Raw genomic sequence first — 26,081 nt, forward strand, 5'->3', positions numbered from 1 at the left:
CAAATTGCATCTACTTTTAGCGCATCTATGACAGCCCTTCATATTCAACCATGATGTGCCATTTTCGCTCTGAAAAAAATCTCTTGGTGACAATGAATTGCGTAAAGAACGCCCCCTCTTGGCTACAATGTTCACTCCATCCTGCAACAGGTCTCTCAGCGAACTGGTAAGTGCTTGAGAATTATGGACTTGATCTGATGAAACACAGTGCTATACGATGTGGAAAATGTGACTTTATTACCTGGTCCAGAGTCAGCTTTTCATTTGCTATCAAAATTCGATAGTGACTCACACGATCTGGACTCAGCTATGTGCTCTAGTTATTATAGCTTTAGAATACCCTCTTGCCGACATTCTAATATTGATGTTGGCACATGCATTTTCTCAGAGCAAAAATGGCACATCATGGTTGAATACGAAGGGTTGTTATAGATGCGCTAAAAGTAGATGCAATTTGTGTAAGTCTATCATGAGAACTGATACTTTAAAGTCAAGTATGAATGGTAAGACATTTCTGATTAAGTCTTTTATCAATTGCAATACTATGCGCGTTGTATATCTTGTGACATGCAGCAATTGTAACATCCAATATGTCGACCGCATGGCCGCAAACTAAAAAAACGCATATATGAGCATATGCACAATACAAACAGTGTGTCTTTTTCTTCCAGGTCCACCCTAGGCTTAACAAAACATATTAGAGAAGCCTATGGGGGAGAGACGTCTAGTCTACATGTTGTTGGAATAAAACGTGTATTTCCCACTAAAAGAGGTGGAGACTGGTCATATTTATTGTTTATGCACAAGGCATACTGGATTTTATATCCTAACACTTGGTTCCCTAAAGGAATGAACTATAAAAACAACTTAGCATTTATCTACTGAAATGTAAATATTGGGATCTCTTTAAAAAAAAAAATTCCCATATATAATGTTTTTCTCTGTTTTATTTATGTTTCCAATATGATGTGTCTAGCGGTTTTTTGAACCAACAGACATTGATAATTGAAGGGTTAAATTGCTGTTTTAACGGAGGCTGCCTCCCCTCCCCCTCTCGAGGTCTGGAATTTCTGGTGTGTTGGGGCCGGTTCCATGTTATCCAGTGTTTGAATGCATATATAATCTATACTTTTGGTTGATGAGATGAGCCATGACTAAGATCCATTGATCGAAACGCGTTGGCATGTGACAGATTTTTACTCACTTGAGCACCTATGTGTGTGTTTTTGTTACCATGAATTTTTTTAATGGAGTTTCATTAAAGGAGTTTCATGTCTTGTTAATTGTATTCAAATATTTAAAATAATAACTAAATATCAAATCCCCAGTATTCCCAATATTGTATTATATTCTGACTGGTGAACCATGGTTGTATTCATAAGTGCCACATAGTCTTGAGTTGTCTAAATCTGCCATTATTTTATAATTTAAAGTAACAATAGAAAATAAATAATTATATTATATCTAATTATAGAAATACTGTATACTTATCTTGTTAGATTTAATGATATATAATGCTAATGACCTAAACAGTATTTTGCAAATGATTCAGGAATGACTTCCAACTTAAGAGTGCTAGGCACGTGATATTCACATGTCTGGATGAGTAGACCCAGAAGACAAGTCATGTGAATAGCACATTTGACACTCCAGGCTGGAGCACATTGCCCTGTCAAGTGAGAGATGTGACTAGACTGCATGTCTAGGTGTCGAATAGATATCTCATCTAATTCAGATGTTTTTCAGAAAAAGTATAGATGACAAAACGGTATCTTCAATATACAGTAGCAGTCTTCTTGCATGAAGGAAAATATGTTATACAGAGTACTGTGTGTGTGTGTATATGGGAGCACATAATATGTGTGTATATATATATCTCAAGATTCACAGCACAGGCATTTTTGGGAAGCACAGGTAAGCTTAGTGGTTTAATTTATACATAGGGTACAAAGCTTGATGATTCCAACCCACTAGGTAGTACTATTATGTTTCTTTCTACAACAAACACTAACAGTTACACAACCGAACTTGAAATACACAGTGCTGGACAATAACAGCGCCACCAAGATTCAAGTCCTTTGAAGGATTGGATTCCACATACAATGTATCAACTTTGAGATACAGGCTCTGCATGCTTGACAAAGGTTATATAGCATGGCCAAATTGTTGCTTGTGGAAATAAAGCTTTAAAGAGTACCTCCCATCAAATTTTTTTTATGTTTTATAGTTTATTATATATAAAACAATTTACTAATAGGGTTCTATTTAAAAAACAAAAATGTATTATTCTATGTTTTTTTTTCATGTTTAAACTTTTGGCCACTAGGGGTCTCCCTAGGAGTCCCTTTTTTAGTGATTTCGGACTCACGCCGGCCTGGATGCTGAGAATCTGATACTCAGATCCGAAATCTGATAATCAGCGCAGCTCCCGCCTGTCAAGCAGACAGGCGGGAGCGAGCGCTGTGCACGCATCCCTGTCAGACGAGCTCCTGATTCTGCTGGCCAGCGGCGTCTCAGGCTCCTTCCGCTGACAAGGAGAGCCGGTGTGAGGTGGATTTTTTCAAATCCATGCAAAAGTCGGACCGCGGCTCGACTTTTGCATGGGTTTGAGAAATCCACCTCACACTGTCCCTGCCCTGCATTCCGCCTGTATGCGTGCTCCCGTGAGGGAGCGCAGCATACAGGAAGAAGGGCGGAAGCGGCCCGGCAAGGCTTCAGATGATGTTGTGCCTGCCAGGCCCCGTCCACTTCCTCCCTTCTTAGACGCTCCTCTCTGAGCTACCGAAGATGAACATAAAAAAGTTTTTTATGTGGTTTTTAAGTAAAAATAAACACTAGGATAGATAGAGCTAGAGACAAGGACAGATGGGGAGGGTGATTAGGGAAAGTTTAGTTGATAATGGGTACTCTGAATCCTGGGGGTATTGTTGCTGACCTGCACTTTGTACTTTTGTGAGTGGGGACAAGACAGACCAAACCATCTAGGTGACTTCCATCCATGCCATGGTTCTACTCACAAGCCACAATTACTCAAGGCAAGCCACAATATACATTCAGAACACTCATCTCTACATCCAACAAGCTGACAACACCTATCTAGACCCCAGAAATAATTCCTGCCAAGTTTGGACCTAGTTCCTAGTAACCCAGCATTAGTGCTCTTAAGCCTGACACCTCCTGAACTGACCCTCTTATCAGGCTAATAACATGCTCAGTCCCATCCAACTTGGTAACAGCTTGCACAAAGCCCATCAGCTATCCACCTCTGCAGCGAAGACTCTTCAGCACTTACTCAGTGGCCCACACAACTTGCAGCCTTGAGAAAACTGCCACAACTCTGAACTCATAAGCTAATCCTTGGAGGTAAGTTTTATGATATTGGGCTTCAAATCGAAATCTAGACAACTCAGACCACAGCTCCTCCACAGTTACAATGTTACACAGCAGCATACTGGTGTCCCAAAGCAGTCAACCACTCCAACCTCACTCATCTCACATAAAGCAATACTCACAAAGGCAGAACAATTACAGGCTCTTTAGATCGAACAAGAGTAGGTCACACACTCCCTATTAGTGCTAAGAGCATAACCTTACATCAACTGTCATGGTTCCTACTCCCAGCAGTCAGCTCTGAAACAGGCAGAAGCTCAGACATGAGCTTATATGTATGTATGACCTTTACATGTGAAAAATTCTAGAAATTTCTTGAAATTCTCTTATAAATTACATAGCTGTGACTAACAAGGCAGTCACAGGATGGTCCATGTCATGCCCTTTTTAAATGACCAAGATTTTTACGGGCCATAAAAGGTCATTACCTTTTAACAAAGATGGTACATGCCCTCTGTGATAACTTTTTGAAATTTTTTGCCTGCCTTGAGTTAAAGACTGGGATGTGAAGTGAAAAAAGATAGGAGAGAAGATGTAGAAGCAGAGAACCAATGCTAAGGAGAACAATATCTATATAAAGTGGCATGGACACTGCTTATTTACTACGTACAGTGTGTAAACAGTGCTGGGCAGCAGGGATTATGGGGGAAATTTATAAAAACCTGTCCAGAGCAAAAGTTGCCCAGTTGCCCATAGCAACCAATCAGATCGCTTCTTTCCTTTTGCAGAGGTCACGTTAGAAATGAAAGAAGCGAGCTTATTGGTTGCTATGGGCAACTGGGCAACTTTTCTCTGCACAGGTTTCGATAAATCTCCCCCTATGTGTATTACACTACCTCCAACCATCACATAGAAATAAATCTATAGTATGGCAGTAAACCAGCAGTGTTAGTATTTTAGTAGTGTTAGTGTTAGATGGTGAAGATGTTACCATCTTCACCATCTCTACATTTTATCCACAACATGCTGGGCCTGTTCCTAATAAGAGGAGAGCGCCGCTGACTGCACCATTTTTCCAGGAGATTGTATCTTCTATACTTTGGATATGTGGAAAATGAAAATGTTGGGGATACAAACAATACAGTCATCTACCATAAAATATCTTGACGTTTCATTTCACCTTGGGATCTATAGAAAGCTATAGAGTCATAGTATCCTCAGTATGGAGTATTTCCCATTTTTACAAAATTACACCATGGAAAAAAAAAATTTCATACGTCATGCCTTTGTTGTTTCCTTGTCGGTGTCAGGTCCACAATACTAATAGCAGCTATTGATGTATTTGATGTAACTTCTTAACCGATAAAGACAAACTAAACACAAAAACGTAGTTTTTATTGTAATTTCCCAAATCTAATAATAATAGTAGGAATAAATGGGACATTTACTAAAGCATTTGCGCCTGGAAACATTGCGCAAATGGCCAATGTAGACTGAGAATCTGTATTTGCTGTATTTATTATGCAATGTCTGGCAGGGATGACATTTGTGCCATTTGGGCCAGAGGCCATGTTTGTTGAGCAAAGTGTTTTGCATGGCAAATCTTTTGACACCAGAGTCACCATCTGTATATTTTTAAAGGTTGCACGAAAATGTGCAAATCCCATTTGACCATCAACCACCCGTCCGTACGTAACTGCGCAATTTTTACTTTAAGATAGACATCCCTGTATACAAAGAGAATCTGCAGCTTTTGGTTTACATTGTGACTTTATCTATCATTGACTGTTGTATATGTCTGAGACTTTAACCATTAATTGATTCTAACACTTTATAGCTATTTTTCAAACTTTCTAAATTCTGACAGCCGTTTCAGAAAATAGCAGTAAAACTTTAGGGTAATTAGTTAAGGCACTGCTAACTAAAAGGCCAGCACAGCATTAAATGGGGTAAAAATGAGGATTCTACAACTTCATTATGTGGGTTTGGTAACATGTTTTCACGGGATGGGGCCATTGGTGCTGTAGTGGTTTCCAGACTTGAACCTGGGGTTTCAACATTGTCTCCAGTTTCCAAAGCCTCCTTCCCATAGCCACTTTCCATACAACAATTTCTTCAATTTAGCTTTTTCTTCTTCGCCATTAGCTCTCCCTTTGTAAGGTTTAGCATGCATACCAGGTGCGCCAAATGGCAACATAATAAAATACAATTATCTGGTATTTCTTACTAGGCATATCACTAGTAAAGTCTGGCCAGCTGATAGACACTGAAAATTGTGCAGAATACATGCACCATGTCGCATCAAAACACCGTAGATAATAAATCTCATCCAAAAAGTGCATTAAATTATACATAGGAAATGTATGGGAGTTGTATTAATTTTATATTATATTATATTTTATATTATATTTATTTTTATTTTTAGTGTACCTACATATAGGACAATATTTTTTTACCTGCCATCTCAACCATTGTACTTACATTCCCTGGATTTGAACAATAAACATAAATAAATAATGTTCACCTTACATTGTAGTTTTTTTTTATAATAATAATATATATATATAAATATATATATATATATATATATATATATATATATATATATATATATATATATATATTAAATGCAAAGTAGAATAGCATCTGTGTGTAAAGCTGAATTATTTATAAGTGAACTGCTGCCATAATGTTGTAGTTTTAGTGAATTAGTAGATTTTTGTTCATCGCTATGTCTGAGATTAGGGAAGTAATGTTTCTTTTATGGGCCATGATAAGCTATTTGCTATACTTTAGGATGATGTCATTGAGCACTTTTTCAGGTTTTTCATTGCATGGCACACTTAATAGATGTCAATTCTATGCATATGTCTAATGTCCTTACAATAGTTTTGTTGTGAGTCTACTGGATAGGAAAAATCAATACAGACTTATAGTATGCAAACATAGATCAATATGGCCTTTATATTTTGAACTGCCAAACAGAGATGATATTCACATTCCACATGCACAGATATAAGGGTAATAAACTTGTTTAAAAATCATGTAGTGATTATCACCCGTATGCACCCATTTGCTTCCTGTTCCATTTTTATTTTATTTTTTTTGACGGGGGAAAAGACGGTGCATGCATTATTTTTTCTCCCCTCAAAAATAAGGGAATAGAAACAGATATTATAAATTTAACATTGAAGTCTATGGCTAACGGATGACCCTTTAATGTCATCTGTTTGCACCCCATTTATAATATCCATTTTTGAACCATCATTACTTCGGAGCATGCTCAGAAGAGGTGACATCAGAAGACGCCTGCAGTGCTAAGGGACTGATACCACTCCCATCATGGAAGAGACATGTTTCCATGTTGGGAGTAGTAGTTCCTCTGTCTGCCGGCAGCTGGGGAGTCTGTTTCATGTTGGGGGCAGTAGTACAGGGGCTGAGGGATTGTTTGCACCGGGTCTCACTTCAGAGACCGATGCGATAAGAAGTTATTAAGCAGGGGAGTGGGTGGCATGCTCTGCTCCCCTCCGATGTACAGTGTACTTTTACTTTCATTTTTTAATTCCCCGCCGGGAACCCTGTATGGCCGACACCGAGGGGCCATTCAGGGCTGCGGGCTGGGTTTTTAAACTTATAGTGTGCATAGTGACCACATAATCATATCCCCCCAACTCTGTATAATCCTTTTATTCCCCCATGTATATATTGTATTATGAATGACTCCCCTGCTGCCCGGTCATCTGCTGGTGCTATCACAGCGCACAGCAGGGACATGTCAGTCCATTCCAGCTGCTCATCTCCATACCTGGCAGAGATAAGCAGCCGGGAATGGAGGGACCTGTCCCCCTGTGCGCTACTTCATTCATTCATCGCTGCCAGTTCCCGACATGTCCCCGCTGCTGCCACACAGTGAGGACATGTCAGTCTATTTCCCACTGCTCATCCCCGTACCTGACATTTCCCCACTGTGCGCTCGATTGCACTTGGAGCAGGGCAGCAGTATGTCGGGAACCGGCGGTGGTGGTGTATGAATGAATATGATTATATGGTCACTATGCACGCTATAACTTTAAAAACCCCACCGGGAGCCCTGAATGAGACCCAGTACAATCAATCCCTCAGCCCCTGTACTACTACCCCCAACATGGAACAGACTCTGTTCCATGATGGGGGTAGTAGTATACTCACTAAATTAGCCTCCCCAGACTCCCGCAACCGGTGAACTACTACTACCATCATGGAAACAGGTCTGTTCCATGATGGGAGTAGTAGAAGTCTGTAGGCAGCTGACTTTTCATACTAACTGATGAAAAATGGATGCGAAAGGATTCCACTAAATGGCATCCTTTTGCATCCATTAGTAGTATAATCTGTTTAAGAGGCAGTGACGGATTAAAATCGGGACGGGGGGACATACAGAATGCATTACACTATTAGGTACGCATTTTTCATATTGAATTCAGCAGAAAAAAAATATTTCTTAGCTTATGGCTACATTTCAACAAGTCACTTCACTGCACTGCTGCATCGCAGCCAATGAACGTGCATGTAGTCACGTTGTTACCTGTATGATGCTTTGACTGGAAATCCATGGATTTCTTTTGTATTACAGGCCACAGGTAGGCTGGGTTCACATATATCAGTTGTCCTGCATAGTTTTCCTCCGGAGTGCAACAAAGGAAAACTGAGAACTGATAACATTCATTTGAATGGGACAGTTCACAATCATCTAGCCTCCCAATTTTCACACCGGATGGTTGGACACGCAGAACAGCACTGGACAGAGGTCCGGTGCCAGAAACAATGGACGCCTGATGCCAAACAACTGATGTCAACTGATGCTTGTTGACATCGGTCATGGCATCAGTTGCGTTGAGATTTTGTCAAAGTTCACCTATGCCGGATTCCGAACATATGTGAACCCAGGCTTACTTGCAGGTCACAACGTATCCACATTCAGTTTCATTAACTGCAATGCCATGAAAGGCAACACAGGAACAGGAACTGCGACACAGTGGTTTTTGGCACCAAAATATATCACATGACCAAAGTCACTGTGTGGCCCCAACCTATTTTTGTGTGTGCTGACCATGAAAATTAAAAAGGTGGTCACAATGAACAGGCTATGGCTATTTTAACAGAGCTATGCTCCGAAGGAAGAAGAAAGATGATGAAACCATTACCATGACCTATAAGAAACCTAATGTACAGTTCTAATAAATATGTAAATATGACACTCAGTGGTAAATGTCATGCACCCAAGTTGAAAAAAATTGTTCACATTTAAAAAAAGAGAAGAGCATCCTAACATGCAACTTGGTTTACCTATGCCAGATCCATTGATTTCAAATGACTGAATGTAGTCTTCTAGTGGTTACATTTGGTACATTTTTGATCGTATTCTTTTATTTTGCAGGATTCCAAAGTGCAGGTGTCCACACTTTTAAGTCCTCCAAAAAGGCAATATACACTCAGAAATGGATTTGTCATAAGTACTCTGCTGTATATGTCAACCTACCATTATACTAGTATGTCAATGTATTCCCTGAATACATTTTTCTCATGTGAACTCATTAATTTTTTTTTTTTGTTATTGCTCTGTGGAATAGTACAGCTTTCTATGTGATTCCATACAGCAAACCCTGATGTACATCACCTGAACACAGGCCAAGACAGCAATACATGTAATGTATATGGCAGTGGCTTTTCCAGTGCATACAGTAAATGGGCACTACAAAGATAGTGTGAAAATAGCCTAAAATGACTAAAAACACCACTGCAGCTGAAACAACTTTTAACATGTTGCACAGACATGTCAAAAGTTTGGATCACACCAGGTCTCCATTGCGCACTTAATTGAGCTTTAACTCGCAGTCGCAGTGGGTCTCAGAAGTGAGTCGGTCAGGGTCTGGGTGCTGAGCCCCCTATTAATTAATAGAACAAGCTGAAAAAAGGGTTCAGCTTGCTGCAGAAAATGAGCTCCCCAGACTTTCAATAGAATCCGCCTTCTGCAGTGACAAGTGAGACGGGAGAGAAGCATTATTCTACAGATGGATGGAGGTCTCAGCATCAGGACCCTGACCAATCAAAACTTTTGACATCTTTACGATATGTGAATGGTTTTTAAATAAGAGGTATACTTAAATAACAGGTGACCCTGCACATGAGTGGGCACACTGCATCTCAAGCAATCCTATTTGCAAAAGTATAACAAAATACACATTATTTATAGGGTAGAGTTACTGTTTTAGTGAATGATTTTAAAGGGGTACTCTGGCCCTAATACATCTTATCCCCTATCCAAAGGGGACCACCGCACCACTGGGGACCACCACAATCTGTCATTCAGCACCCACCTTTGCGAGCTCTCTGCAGCCCTGGAGGCTCCGAGTGTACAGCTTGACGACCACAGGGCCGGAGTATCCTGACGTCGCGACTCCACCCTGTTTGACATCACGCCCAGCCCCCTCAATGCAAGTCTATGGGAGGGGGCGTGACGGCCTTGCATTGTGGGGGGGGGGGAGCGTGAAGTCACACGGGGCGGAGTCGTGACGTCACAATATTCCGGGCCTTTGGTCATCATCACACTGCACACTAGGAGCCTCCAGCGCTGCATAGAGCTTGCAAAGGTGGGTGCTGCTGAAGGACAGAATGCGGCATCCCCAGTGGCAGGACCCCTGCGATCAGACATCTTATTCCCTATCCTTTTGATAGGGGATAAGATGTATTAGGGCCGGAGTACCCCTTTAATTGTTTATGGTCCATCACATACTGTACATTGTGGTGGAAATTGACCACACATATTGTTACTTCTGCTGTACATTGGACCTGAAGACCAGATATATACAATATGTGCATTGTACCATTCTGAATACTAGTACTTGCTATGATCTGGAATGTCTGGTCTTCATACTTGTGTGATCTATTTATAGACCCTCAAGGGGATTGGTGGCTTTTAATAGATATGTTGACACTGGGATATAATGGACCACAAGAACAACCCAGGAGATGACATTGTGGATTGAGTGTCTCTTACTGCACGTGTTGTAGCATTATTTGTCAGTAGGACGCTCTGTGAAGTCTGTATTTTAGCTGAGATCAATAAGAACGCACAAAAATTCACATTTGGAGCTGGATTCATATGGGATCACTTTCCTCCACAATTCTGAGGCTGTTATCTATAAAAGTAAATCAAGCTTTATGTTTTATCATTCTCTAAATAGTTTCAGTACATTACTTTAAAATATTTCTCAATTTGTACACCAAATGTTTGAGTTTTATGTTTTCTGGACTTGTTTAGGACTTTATAACAACATTCAACAGTTTTATTTCACCTATGATTTGAATAGACTAAAGCTGTCCTTAATCTTTTCCTAAATGTACTTACAGTGCATTGTATTTATTTTTGTTACAACAGGAATCTATTAGCGCCATCCTGAGGTAAGAAAGAATCAAAGCACTTTAAATACGTTCCAGAAAATGCCTATCTCTAACAATTTATTGTATAAAGATTAATGGTGAAAATACAAGCCATAAGAAACTAGGATTATCTAATTCTCCTTGAAAGGGGTCTTTCATCTTGAAGGGATTGTTTATTTTTGTTTTATAGCAATCTCCCCTCTTGCTATATACAACAAATCAGTCATCTACTTATTGCTACAATCATGCAACTATTCTAGGTTTCTGTGGCGCATCACATGACCTCATAAGTCACCAACTTCCCATACCTCACTAAGGTCCCATATACCTAGCCTGATATATGAAATGTCACCAGTGTCATTAGGTCATGTGGTGCTCTACTATAGTGAAGAAAGTAATAATTGACTGTAGAAAAGGACCAATCAGAAAAACATAAATATATTAAGCAACCCCTTTAAGACTCTAACCCCTTCCCGACCTATGACATACCTGTACGTCATGAGTGGCAAGGTGTTCCCGACCCATGACATACCGGTACGTCATGAAAATGTTTGCCGCTACTCACGGCATCCCGCAACGCCCGGTAAGATGGTGGCTATCACTGATAGCCAGCCATTTTACCATGCCACCATGGGGGGTTTCATCCCCCCCCCCCCCCAGCGATCGCTGCTATCAGCTTGTCAAATCTGACTAGCTGATAGCAGCGTTTCACTATCAGAATACTTAGCAGCGCAGTGTGTGAGTCCGGATCACGGGGATCGGGACACACACCGCTCTGCTAAGTGTCCCTTACCCGTCCCCCGGTGTCACTTACCTGGCCATGCGGTGTCCCGAGCGGTCCCGGCGCGAGCGACGTCCTCCAGGCAGTCCCGGCGGCGCTGCGTCCCGGCGGTGAGTTTCCGGCAGCAGTGCGGCATCTTCATTGGCAGCAGTGAGATCGCCGTAAAGCGATCTCACTGCTGCCTCTGGGGGTTTCAAAACTGCAACTCCCAGCATGCCCAGACAGCCTTTGGCTTTCTGGGCATGCTGGGAGTTGTAGTTTTGCAACATCTGGAGGTCCACAGTTTGAAGACCACTGTATAATGGTCTCCAATCTGTGCTCTTCCAGATGTTGCAAAACTACAAATCTCAGCATGCTCAGTCTGTCCAGGCATGCTGGGAGTTGTAGTTCTCTAACATCTGGAAGAGCATAGATTGGAGACCATTATACAGTGGTCTCCAAACTGTGGACCTCCAGATGTTGCAAAACTACAACTCCCAGCATGCCCAGACTGCCCAAGCATGCTGGAAGTTGTAGTTCGGCAACATCTGATCCTTCAGATATTGCCGAACTACAACTTCCAGCATGCCTGGGCAGTCTGGGCATGCTGGGAGTTGTAGTTTTGCAACAACTGGAGGCACACTAGTTGGGAAACATTGTCCGTTTCCTACCTCAGTGCCTCCAGCTGTTGCAATTGTTGCAAAACTATAACTCCCAGCATGCACTGACAGACCATGCATGCTGGGAGTTGTAGTTTTGCAACAGCTGGAGGCACACTGGTTTGGAAACACTAAGTTTGGTTGCAAAACACTTGAAAGTTTATTACATAACTTAGTGTTTCCAAACCAGTGTGCCTCCAGCTGTTGCAAAACTACAACTCCCAGCATGCACAGACAGCCAAAGGGCATGCTCAGAGTTTGCAACAGCTGGATTTTTGCCCCCTCCCCCCAATGTGAATGTACAGGGTACACTCACATGGGCGGAGGTTTACAGTGAGTGCTGCAAGTTTGAGATGGTGCAAATTTTGCCCTGCAGCTCAAACTTACAGCGGCAAACTTGCTGTGAACCTCTGCCCATGTGACTGTACCCTAAAAACACTACACTACACTAACCTAAAATAAAAAGTAAAAAACACTACATATACACATACCCCTACACAGCCCCCTCCCCCAAAAAAATGAAAAACGTCTGGTACGCTACTGTTTCCAAAACGGAGCCTCCAGCTGTTGCAAAATAACAACTCCCAGTATTGCCGGACAGCCATTGACTGTCCAGGCATGCTGGGAGTTTTGCAACAGCTGGAGGCACCCTGTTTGGGAATCATTGGCATAGAATACCCCTATGTCCACCCCTATGCAAATCCCTAATTCAGGCCTCAAATGCGCATGGCGCTCTCTCACTTTGGAGCCCTGTCGTATTTCAGGGCAACAGTTTTTGGACACATATGGGGTATCGCCGTACTCGGGAGAAATTGCCTTACAAATTTTGGGGGGGTATTTTCTTCTTTAACCCCTTATGAAAAGGTGAAGTTGGGGTCTACACCAGCATGTTAGTGTAAAAAAATAAATTTTTTACACTGACATGCTGGTGTTGCCCTATACTTTTCATTTTCACAAGAGGTAAAAGGGAAAAAAGACCCCCAAAATTTTTAATGCAATTTCTCCCGACTACGGAGATACCCATATGTGGGCGCAAAGTGTTCTGGGGGCGCACAACAAGGCCCAGAAGGGAGAGTGCACCATGTACATTTGAGGTGATTTGCACAGGGGTGGCTGATTGTTACAGCAGTTCTGACAAACGCAAAACAATAAATATCCATATGTGACCCCATTTTGGAAACTACACCCCTCACGGAATGTAATAAGGGGTGCAGTGAGAATTTACACCCCACTGGCGTATGACAGATTTTTGGAACAGTGGTCTGTGAAAATGAAAAATAAAATTTTTCATTTGCACAGTCCACTGTTTCAAATATCTGTCAAACGCCAGTGGGGTGTAAATGCTCACTGCACCCCTTATTAAATTCCATGAGGGGTGTAGTTTCCAAAATGGGGTCACATGTGGGGGGGTTCACTGTTCTGGCACCATAGGGGCTTCCTAAATGGGACATGCCCCCCAAAAACCCTTTCAGAAAAACTCACTCTCCAAAATCCCATTGTCGCTCCTTCCCTTCTGAGCCGAACAATTTACATACGCATATGAGGTATTTCCTTACTCGAGAGAAATTGGGTTACAAATTTTAGGGTGATTTCTCTCATTTTACCCCTTGTAAAAATTCAAAAATTGGGTCTACAAGAACATGCGAGTGTAAAAAATGAAGATTTGGAATTTTCCCCTTCACTTTGCTGCTATTCCTGTGAAACACCTAAAGAGTTAAAACACTTACTGAATGTCATTTTGAATACTTTTGGGGGTGCAGTTTTTATAATGGGGTCATTTATGGGGTATTTCTAATATGAAGACCCTTAAAATCCTCTTCCAACCTGAACTGGGCCCTGAAAAAGTACGATTTTGAAAATCTTGAGAAAAATTGGAAAATTGCTGCGGAACTTTGGAGCCCTCTGATGTTTCAAAAGTTAAAACTTGTCAATTTTTTGATGCAAACATAAAGAAGACATATTGTATATGTGAATCAATATGTCATTTATTTGGAATATCCATTTTCCTTTCAAGCAGAGACTTTCAAAGTTAGAAAAATGCAAAATATTCAACATTTTCATGAAATTTTTAGATTTTTTACCAAGAAAGGATGCAAATATCAGTGAAATTTTACCAATAACATAAAGTAGAATATGTCACGAAAAAACAATCTCGGAATCAGAATGATAAGTAAAAGCAACCCAGAGTTATTAATGTTTAAAATGACAGTGGTCAGATGTTCAAAAAATGCCCAGGTCCTGAAGGTGAAAATGGGCTGGGTCATGAAGGGGTTAATGTATTGTTAAGGGCATGTACACATGAGCATCATCAGTACCCATGCTATGGTGCCCTCTAAGCCATAGGCAGCATCTATATGCCCTTAAAGGGGTACTCCCCCCCTAGACATCTTATCCCCTATCGAAAGGATAGGGGATAAGATGTCTGATTGTGGGGGTCCTGCTGCTGGGGATCCCCACGCTCTCCATGTTGCACCCGGCTCATGATGTTATGGACATGCCCCTCAATGCAAGTATATGGAAGGGGGTGTGATTGTCATCATGCCCCCTCCCATATACTGGAATTGAGGGGGCGTGGTCATGACGTCAGGAGCGGGGCGTGGTCGTGACATATGAGCCTCCACCCTGCATCGCCAGTCATCCGGGCATGGAGCGAGGTTCGGGATGCCGCAGCCAAGCTCGTGGGGGTCCCCAGTGGAGGGACCCCTGCGATCAGACATCTTATCCCCTATCCTTTGGATAGGGGATAAGAAATCTAGGGGTGGAGTATCCCTTTAAGCTCTTTTTACTTCAATAAAAGCTTTGAAACATAGCCATGGGGAAAAGAAGTGACATGACTTCTCATGGTTTTCCATCACCCATTGCAGTCAATGATAACACCACATGGTTCTTGATGTGGAAATCAGCGTAGTTTCCAAGCTTAAGAACATGCTGTTATTAACCATGTGAATATATGTTCTCTTCAAGAACAGGGGTTCATCATTTCTTGACTGGGTGCTCCCCATTTTACAAACTGGTTGGGATCTGAATACCAGGAGGATAAGTAATAAATAGTTAGTAATTTAGCATTTTAAACACCACTTCATTTACTAATACAATAACTAAAGAATGAAGAGGAGCATATAGTAAAGCTACACTTAATAACTGATTCCTCAATTCTATTCTAGAAAATAAACACCCCCACAATTTATTGAGAAGTATTAAGATTTCTGAGATAAGGGAAGTAAAGTTTTTATAATGCATGACATGCTATTTTCTTTGCCTTTTAAAGATAATGGCGTGAAGTGCTTACCATGGTTTACGACATACAGAAATAAATGGTAGGCTTCATTGATGTCAACCTCATGCATCATTTCCGCTAGTCCCTGCCTGACCGCCCATTGTTTTTGAGTCATTAGACTGACCGCCATGCAATACGCCAGCAGACATGCACACACTTGTGTGAAATTGGCCTTATGACGTATTTCTGTCTGCTTGTTTAAAATTGTCCTTGTAATTTATGTCTGTACTTTATGGGGGAGATTTATCAAAACCTGTGCCAAGGAAAAGTTGACCAGTTGCCCATAGCAACCAATCAGATCGCTTCTTTCATTTTTCAGAGGCCTTTTTAAAAATGAAAGAAACAATCTGATTGGTTGCTATGGGCAACTGATCAACATTTCCTCTGCACAGGTTTTGATAAATCTACCTCCCCCCCCCCCCCCCCCCCCCCCAATATGTATATAGAATAGATGGGTTAGGCTATGTTAACAGAATTTGTCTTGTACAGTAATAATAATTAATAATTTAATAAAATTAATTTGACCAACAGTGCTAACCACTGAGCCACTGTTTACTGTATGGCTATTAGAGATGAGCGAACTTACAGTAAATTCGATTCGTCACAAACTTCTCGGCTCGGCAGTTGATGACTTATCCTGCGTAAATTATCTCAGCCTTCAGGTGCTCCGGTGGGCTGGAAAAGGTGAATACAGTCCTAGGAAAGAGTCTCCTAGGACTGTATCCACCTTTTCCAGCCCATCGGAGCACCTGAAAGCTGAACTAATTTACGCAGGATAAGTCATCAACTGCCGAGCCGAGAAGTTTGTGACGAATCGAATTTACTGTAAGTTCGCTCATCTCTAATGGCTATGTTCACACGATGGAATTTCTGAGTGGTTTTCAGTGGGAATATGCTGCTTGGAAAATCCGCTGCAGCCCGAGTCCCATTAATTTCAATGGGATTCTGCTGCACTGTTCACACTGTGGAATTTCCGTGGCAGATGTTTCTGCCGCGAAAATCCCTATTCTGCCATGGTCCCGTACAGGAGATTGCGAAAATCCAGATTCCAGTATCCGTCTATTCTTTCTGCGGATTCTGCTCGGTAATGTGCTGTCTCATAGCGCCCGCTGGAACATTCAAATGTGTGGAATGTGAACATGGGCTATGACTGAACACCGGGAAAATCTCCCAATGTTGAGCTGCCAGTCAAATTTAAAGGGGTATTCTGCTGGAAAACATTTTTTTTTTTTTTAAATCAACTTATGCCAGGAAGTTATTTTTGTTTGGAATTTCCTTTCTGTCTGACCACAGTGCTCTCTGCTGACACCGCTGTCCATGTCAGGAACTGTCCAGGGCAGGATTGGTTCGCTATGGAGATTTGCTCCTGCTCTGGACAGTTCCTAAAATGGACAGAGGTGTCAGAAGAGAGCACTGAGGTCAGACAGAAAAGAAATTCAAAAATAAATGAATTTCCTCTGTGGTATACAGCAGCTGAAAGGTACTGGAAGGATTAAGATTTTTAAATAGAAGTCATTTACAAATCTGTTTGACTTTCTGGCACCAGATAATTTAAAAAGAAACAATGTTTTCCAGCGGAGTACCCCTTTAATGGGCAAACATACACCATAAGGATATCTACTTTGAATTAATTTGCTATGATACTTGGGAATACCACAGTCACAGTTGACTGCATTGTCCAATACAACTGTATACAATAAATATGTGTTGTGATGGATATATACATGTACAAGTATTTAGTTGCATATGTCTTTCTTTTTTAGCTGGCACCATGTTTATTTAGCCTTATTGACTAGTTCAGTGTTTTCCAAACAGTGTGTCTTCAGCTGTTGCAAAACTACAACTCCTAGCATGCCCGGACAGCCGAAGGCTGTCCGGGCATGCTAGGAGTTGTAGTTTTGCAACAGCTGGAGACACATTGGCCCTCATTTACTATTGCAAACCCAACATATTTTGTCGGGTTGTGCGCCAGATTTTGTCGCATTGCGCCAAACATTCTGTCTGCGCCAGATTTTGCGCCAGAATTGAAAAAAACCTGAATTAGGGCTGGTTCACATCACGTTTTCTCCCATACGGGAGCGCATAGGGCAGGGGGGAGCTAAAACCTCGCGCTCCCATATGCCTTTCTATGCGCTCCCGTATGTAATTAATTTCAATGAGCCGACCGGACCGAACGTTTCACTCCGGCCGGCTCATTGAAATGAATTACATACCGGAGCGCATATAAAGGCATACGGGAGCGCGAGGTTTTAGCTCCCCCCTGCCCTATGCGCTCCCGTATGGGAGAAAACGTAGTGTGAACCCAGCCTGACTCTCCATTTTGCTACGAAAACCTGAAAAGGGGTGTGGCTGCCTTGAAAAGGGGGTGTGGTCTCCGAAAAGGGGCGTGTTCCCTACATTTTCACAAAAACCCAACATATTTACTAAGGTTTCCACATAAAATGTGGGGGATTTGAGCTGAGGAAAACCCCACAGATCAGAACATGTGTAAAAAAAGCAAAGTGTAGAGAAAGTGGAAAATGTAGGGAAACCTTAGTTAATACCGTGGAAAATAAATTGCAGGGAATTAAAACCCACAAAGAAACCTACACAACACTCTTAGTAAATGAGGGCCACTGTTTGGAAAACACTGTAATAGTTGTTTCAACAAGCTAACTATAAATAATAGCAAACTATATGTAACTATTGTAAAACAATGAAAGCATAGAATGCACATATAGGCACACTCTTATGGTGTCATTTTCTAGGTGAGCTGTCTGAACGAATGTTAGCGGGGGGAAGGGCCTTGGGAATCGATTTGTCCTCCTTTAGCACTGAATTGGGCTTTTACCAAGTGAGGCAGAAACTAGACCAGTGTTATTGGCTTTTGTTTCAAATTAACTCACTGAAGGGGAGACATCAATTCAGCACAAAGACTTTTCCACTGTGTTATATCCCATTATACAACAATTCTTCACTAAGCATAATCCAGGAACAACATGTTAACCCCATTCATAAATATATAAAGTCATCTATGGAGCATTTACTTATGTGAAGAATAGAGATGAGCGAAGTTACAGTAAATTTGATTCGTCACAAACTACTCGGCTCGGCAGTTGATGGCTAATCCTGCATAAATTAGTTCAGCTTTCAGGTGCTCCGGTGGGCTGGAAAAGGTGGATACAGTCCTAGGAGACTCTTTCCTAGGACTGTATCCACCTTTTCCAGCCCACCGGAGCACCTGAAGGCTGAACTAATTTACGCAGGATAAGTCATCGACTGCTGAGCCGAGAAGTTTGCGACAAATCGAATTTACTGTAAGTTCGCTCATCTCTAGTGAAGAAGGCAGCGGAAGCCAGTGTCACATTACTGTATGTTGCTTTCCACGCTAGATGTACAATAGGTAAGCCATGGAAATGTATCCATCTCCACGTTATCCACCTATGAGGTTTTTTTGCATCATTTTGAAGGGGTATTCCAATGAAAAACAATTTTTTTCACATCAACTGGCTCAGAAAAGTTAAACAGATTTGTAAATTACTTCTGATAAAAAAAAATCTTAATCCTTCCAGTATCAGCTGCTGAAGTTGAATTGTTCTTTTCTGACTAACAACAGTGCTCTCTGCTGACACCTCTATCTGTCTTAGGAACTGTCCAGAGTAGGAGCAAATCCCCATAGCAAACCGATCCTGCTTTGGACAGTTCCTGAGACAGACAGGGGTGTCAGCAGAGAGCACTGTTGTTAGACAGAAAAGAAAACCTCAACTTCAGCAACTGATAAGTACTGGAAGGATTAAGATTTTTTTAATAGAAGTAATTTACAAATTTATTTAAAGGGGTTATCGAGGAAAAACCTTTTTTTTATATATCAACTGGCTCCAGAAAGTTAAACAGATTTGTAAATTACTTCTATTAAAAAATCTTAATCCTTTCAGTACTTATGAGCTTCTGAAGTTAAGGTTGTTCTTTTCTAAGTCCTCTCTGATGACACCTGTCTCGGGAAACGCCCAGTTTAGAAGCAAATCCCCATAGCAAACCTCTTCTAAACTGGGCGTTTCCCGAGACATGTGTCATTAGAGAGCACTTAGACAGAAAAGAACAACCTTAATTTCAGAAGCTCATAAGTACTGAAAGGATTAAGATTTTTTAATAGAAGTAATTTACAAATCTGTTTAATTTTCTGGAGGCAGTTGAGATATATATATATATATATATATATATATATATATATATATATATATATATAAGTTTTTGCCTGGAATACCCCTTTAACCTTCTGGAGCCAGTTGATATGGAAAAAAAAGTGTTTTTTCTTGAATTCCATGTCTGCATTCATTTGGCTTCAATTCACCACCTGTCTAGCATTTGCGGAATTGATGCAGAAATCTTTTATTTTTTTTTTTTTTTTTAAAGCTAAGGTTAAATTCTGCACGATTTCTGCACACATTTCACATGCACCAATTCCCCATTTACTGCAGAAATTCAAGCCCCATTGACTTTGATGGGATTTTGCAGCTGAATTACACAAAAATACAAGACATGACTTCTATTTTTGGGGAGAGCGGAATTTTAACTGCAGAATGACCGATGTGGAAATTCTCTAGTGCAAATGGGACCCTTAGAAGTGTATTGGCTTGAAACTGATGCAGAAATTACACACAGATTTACAGCAAAATCCTGCAGTGTGAACAAAGCCTAGTGACTAAAACAGAACTTAAAACAGTACATAATAGTTCATGTTTTGAGGTCATAAAGGACAACTTCAAAAACGACAACGCATTGGATACAATCTATTGTGTAGTCTAAACTATGCTGTGTTTTAGGGGGGAGGGAATGGAGCCTGTTTTCTGATGCTGGTGTTCTACCAAATGATGAATCAGTATTCATTCTCTATGACCAGTAGACATGTTCATCAATACAATGCATGGTATGTCGAAGGACATGGCACTGCTGCTGAGCTGTGATGTGTTAGGAGAGGCAAACCTAAAGTGACTACCTGTCATAACTCACCATCACAAAGGGGGCAGTATTTTCATCTACATATGTTTGCTATGGGGATTTTCTTCTACTCTGGACAGTTCTTAAAATGGACAGAGATGTCAGCAGAGAGCACTGTGGTCATGATGTCAGCAGAGAGCACTGTGGTCCAAAAAGAAATGAATTTCCTCTGTAGTATTCAACAGCTAATAAGTACTAGAAGGATTAAGATGTTTTAATAGAAGTCATTTACAAATCTATTTAACTTTCTGGCACCAGTTGATAAAAAAAAAAAAGTTTTCCACCGGAGTACCCCTTTAATGCTAACTCTACACAGACTCTGCACATCATATGAATGATTACTGTGCAGTTGCATCCAGTGACTCACAAGGGATGTCTTTTTAGAGATGTTCTTTCTGACTCATGATGACTTCTTCCAACTATGACTTGTCTCCACAGAATCTGCCAGACGAACAACTTAGACTCCGCACTTTTCCAACACATTTCCCACCTTTTCCCTACTCTCAGTGCCCTAAATAATGCCTACATGGTGCCCTGCAGAGTACAATGAGTAGGTTGGTGGGGAGGGGCAGGAGAATTTGGGGTGGGCAGGTAGGCAATCCCTCCCATCAGGTCCATTTCCCCAGTAGGTAGAAAATGTCCCCCCTTAGGTAAATGCCACCAGTTGGTAGATAATTCCCACTTCCATTGAGTAGATGCCCCCAGTGGTCAGGTCATTTCCTCCCCCACATTAGCAAGGTGTCTACAGCAGGTAGGTAGCACCCCCCACCCCAGGATGTCACTAGCTAGAAGGTAATTTCCTCCAATAGGTCACAACAAAAACTATAAAAGTCCCACCTACCTTCCCTCTGCTCTGTGTTGAGGTCGAGCCTTATAAATCCTTAACTCTGTGCTCCATCACCAGGTACAGTGCAGAATTTCGCCAACACGCTGTGCATTATGAAATTGCGTAGCCCACAGCAAAATCCCCAAACCACTGCAGGGAGTCCTGGCACCTGTATGTAGATTTTATAGAGTGCTAAACTTTTGGCATAGCATACCAATAATGTAAGTACAGGAGCAGGGTCTCCTGTCCCTGCTACTGTACAATACTGAGTAATGATACGTAACACTCATCACCACTCACTTTACATTTTTAGGGCACAAAACCCTAAGAATTTTACACCCAGGACAACCCCACTCCCTCCCCCCCACACCACTGAACCGGCTCTACATCATGAAAACCTAACCTATACAGCCTACTAAAAATGCAAATCAAATAAAAAAAAAAAATCCATACCATTCATTCTGTTTTAGAGTGCTTTATAAGATTAAGTGAATTTTTACCCACCGCTATCTGCGGGTGAAAACCCCATCACAGGCAGCCACACTTTGATGTGATGGGTTTAGAAAACAAAGAAAAAAAAATGCTCTCAAAAGCACACATAAAAAAATGTAAGATAAAAATGCATTGTGTACATAGACATTCATATTTCCATTTACAGAGAGCAGTTTTCTAAAAATAAATAAATACAAGACTATTTACCCTGACCTGGTGCTTCATATATATGTAATCCTGTAGAAAACATTTGTGATCAATATAGTGTCATAGAAGCTCTGAAACAAGCAAACAACTTGTCATATTTGTCAACATTTGCGCCCTTGTTTCTTATTTACATTTACTGTTTTTAAACAATGTTTATTCCAGTTGTTTTGATCTAGCAAGTGTGAATACAAAGCATGATTTGTTACTACTTCATCCACAACCAATGGAACATTACCAGTTGCTGGAAAAAAAAAAAATCATAAGACTTGAGATAAAATCTTGCTGGAAGAACATCATAAGAATTCTTGGCTAATAATATCCTAGAATCGAGAATTTTGCTTTATTTTGCCTGTTCAAAACTACAAGAACCTCATTGTCTTCTACTACTACAAAAGATAAACATTTCCAAACTTAGTGACACCATTGCAACCGCAATACCTGAAAGACTCAATCACTTTGTTCATCAGAAAAAGGGATTACCCCTCTCTAAAACATACTGCAACGTGCGTGGTCCGATAACCATGACTTCATGCCTATCAATAGTCTATGTTCTTATTTATAAGTCCATAGACCAGTGTTTCCCAAACAGGGTGCCTCCAGCTGTTGCAAAACTACAACACCCAGTATGCCTGGACAGCTGAATGTTGGGAGTTGTATTTTGCAACAGCTGGAGGCACCCTGGTTGGGAAACAGTGCCATAGACTATTTATGGATAGTCTATCAATAGTCTATGTTCTTACTTATAAGTCTATAGACCAGTGTTTCCCAACCAGGGTGCTTCCAGCTGTTGCAAAACTACAACTCCCAGCATGCCCGGACAGCCTTTGGCTGTCTGGGCATGCTGGGTGGTGTAATTTTGCAACAGCTGGAGACACCCTGGTTGGAAAACAGCACCATAGACTATTTATGGATAGTTTATCAATAGTCTATGCTCTTATTTATAAATCTACAGACCAGTGTTTCCCAGCCAGGGTGCCTCCAGCTGTTCCGGGCATGCTGAGAGTTGTAGTTTTGCAACAGCTGGAGGCACCCTGGTTGGTGAACACTGCCCTAGACTATTTATGGAAATCGCTCTTATTACAATCAGTAGTGCCAAAATACAGTAGATATCCAGGGCTGAACCCAATACCAGCAGGAAATCTCCTCTAAAGCGATTAAAGAGACTCTGGAGGCAGATAAAACTCCTGGATGTCTTATGGATTGGATTATACTGTATAAACTTGGTGATTTCTCCTGTATACTGAATGCTAGAGGCAGAGATCAAGGAGGAGAGGCACTTACCTGAAGGTCTCTTGCTGCTGATCCTTGTATTTGTTCTCTCCCTGGAGGACAGTCTGTGGTTGGCAGCATGCTCTGCAGAGTGAGCAGTGCCCTCGCTGTACCGCCTTGTAATGACTTTGCCACTTTCTCTGCTGGTGCTACTGTCCCCAATGACCTGCACTATAAGATCTAGAAGAGTTCTCCTTTCCCTGGATTGCGCATCACTCATGCCTTGTACAGACGAGGTGACCAGCAATAAGGAGATGACCAGTACTGCCTGCCATTTCCTCGCCCTCTGCATCTCTCCCTTTGCGATCCTGGGGAAGAGAGAGGGAGCAAAACAAGGGTTAAACATGCTAGCTCCTGCTCTTCAGCATCTTCGGACAGCTCATGGTGGTCTTGGCCAGCACAGGACCCTTGTATATTCCTGGAAAGTGCTTCAAACAGGGAAAAGGCTACTGGGAGGAGAAGGCAGGGAAGCTGCTGCTTGGTGGTGACTACTACTATTACTAACTTCACATCAATGATCAAACAATCCTCACTCATCTCTTTCTGTAATCCATCCAGCACTCACTCACTCCTCCCAGGGCACAGGACTTGTCAGTGACTAGCCTCCCTAATTGAGTGGCCAGACTCCCCACCCTCCAGGCTGCCTCTCATCCCACATCTTCCAGGGCACATTTAGAGCTCCGGATTAGAAAAAGGTATTAACAATGCAGCCCAGATAATACAATCCTGGCTTTGTTTGGGATTTACTTCGCTTTCTTCTCCATCATTATTGCCGGGTTTATGAAGACAAATGTAAAACAATAACTGCAACTCCCCAAAGTCTGCACAGCACTTGCCTAGGACTCGGTGCCAACAGCTGGCTGGAAAATATGCAGATGTGTAAATACATTTCATACCTGGATAGCCCAAAAGTATGGGATACAATCCATACTGCAGTGTTTCCCAAACTGGGTGCCTCCAGCTGTTGCAAAACTCTGTCCGGGCATGCTGGGAGATGAAGTTTTGCAACAGCTGGAGGCACCCTGGTCTGGAAACACTGCCATACTGTCAGAATAGATACAGAATGTGTGCACTGCTTCCAAAGTTTACATAAAAACTAAAAGTCTAGTGGATAAAGAAGTAGATAAGTCTTGCTGGGGTTTGCAGTTCTACAATTTCCTCTAAGCACATTTTTCTAAGACAGCAACTGAATCAGTGTTTCCCAACCAAGGTGCCTACAGCTGTTGCAAAACTACATCTCCCAGCATGCCCGGACAGCCAAAGGATGTCGGGGCATGCTGGGAGATGTAGTTTAGCAACAGCTGGAGGCACCCCGGTTGGGAAACACTGCCATACTGTCAGAACAGATACAGATACAGAATGTGTGCACTGCTTCCATACCTGGATAGCCCAAAACTATGGGATACACTCCACACTGCAGTGTTTCCCAACCAGGGTGCCTCCAGCTGTTGCAAAACTACATCTCCCAGTGTCCGGGCATGCTGGGAGATGTAGTTTTGCAACAGCTGGAGGCACCCCGGTTGGGAAACACTGCCATACTGTCAGAACAGATACAGAATGTGTGCACTGCTTCCAAAGTTTATATAAAAACTAAAAGTCTAGTGGATAAAGAAGTAGATAAGTCTTGCTGGTGTTTGCAGTTCTACAATTTCCTCTAGGCACATTTTTCTAAGACTACAGAATCAGTGTTTCCCAACCAAGGTGCCTCCAGGTGTTGCAAAACTACAACTCCCAGCATGCCTGGACAGTAAAAGGCTGCAAAAGGCTGTCCAGGCATGCAAGAGATGTAGTTTTGCAACAGCTGGAGGCACCCTGGTCTGGAAACACTGCCTTACTGTCAGAACAGATACAGAATGTGTGCACTGCTTCCAAAGTTTACATAAAAACTAAAAGTCTAGTGGATAAAGAAGTAGATAAGTCTTGCTGGTGTTTGCAGTTCTACAATTTCCTCTAAGCACATTTTTCTAAGACAGCCACTGAATCAGTGTTTCCCAACCACGGTGCCTCCAGCTGTTGCAAAACTACAACTCCCAGCATGCCTGGACAGTAAAAGGCTGCCAAAGACTGTCCAGGCATGCTGAGAGTTGTAGTTTTGCAACATCTGGGTTGAGAAACACTGCTCTGAATACATGCCAGCTCCAACAATACATTCCTAATACTTCGTCCATATTCCCATGACACATCTTTGGACGGTGAAATACTGGATGATGTTGGTGTTTGTAGGCTGATCTAAAAAGATTGGAATCTACAGGTGCAAATGGCAGCCTATATACTGTACGTATATTAGGGATTTAGTGTAGCAATATATCCCCTATTAGTTCTAAACCAAATGTATATAGTGGAACATGTGAGTAAACTTGTGAGAAATCTGTATAATATGTGACTAGATTGTATCTAGTAAAAACTATTCACACATACTAAACAACATACAGTAGCAGAAAGCAAAGTAATGTATACAGATGGCAGATGTTGAGGTTTCTTACCCTGGGTGAGCTGGACTTATTCCCAATACTGATGTAAGATGTGCAGACTTTTCCAAGTGCAGACAGGTTACAGTAAGAGTATCTTTTGCCATTCACCTGTCTTATATATACTTTCTCTAGGTGGCTGCTCAGGCTAATAGTATTGACTTTAGGTGGGTGGCAGGTAATGAAAACATCTTTGGTAATTCATTCTTTGAGTCACCATGGCTCTTCCTGGCATACAGTATCATCCCCCCCCCCCCCCCCCTCTTCTCCCAATGGATAACAAATTGAGAGCCATTTATTAGACTGACTCAGATATATTTGTGAATTAGATTCTCCCTTTAGATCAGGAAATGTCTGTTAATAAAGCTGATACATAAGACAGAATTCAGGACTTAGG

General features: G+C 41.6%; 1 protein-coding gene across 1 annotated transcript in view; it reads right to left on the reverse strand.

Annotated features, from left to right (window-relative positions):
* Positions 1–25,791, reverse strand: part of ALKAL1 (ALK and LTK ligand 1) — a 149,211-nt gene extending 123,420 nt beyond the window's left edge. The window contains exons 1-2 of the mRNA XM_056523008.1: positions 25,700–25,791; positions 23,229–23,524 (exon numbers count right to left, since the gene is read on the reverse strand). Of these exons, the coding sequence (XP_056378983.1) occupies positions 23,229–23,524; positions 25,700–25,791 (388 nt within the window). The remainder of the gene's footprint in view (positions 1–23,228; positions 23,525–25,699) is intronic.
* Positions 25,792–26,081: the final 290 nt, after the last annotated feature.

Source organism: Hyla sarda, chromosome 5 (assembly GCF_029499605.1).
Source record: "Hyla sarda isolate aHylSar1 chromosome 5, aHylSar1.hap1, whole genome shotgun sequence".
Lineage (NCBI taxonomy): Eukaryota > Metazoa > Chordata > Amphibia > Anura > Hylidae > Hyla > Hyla sarda.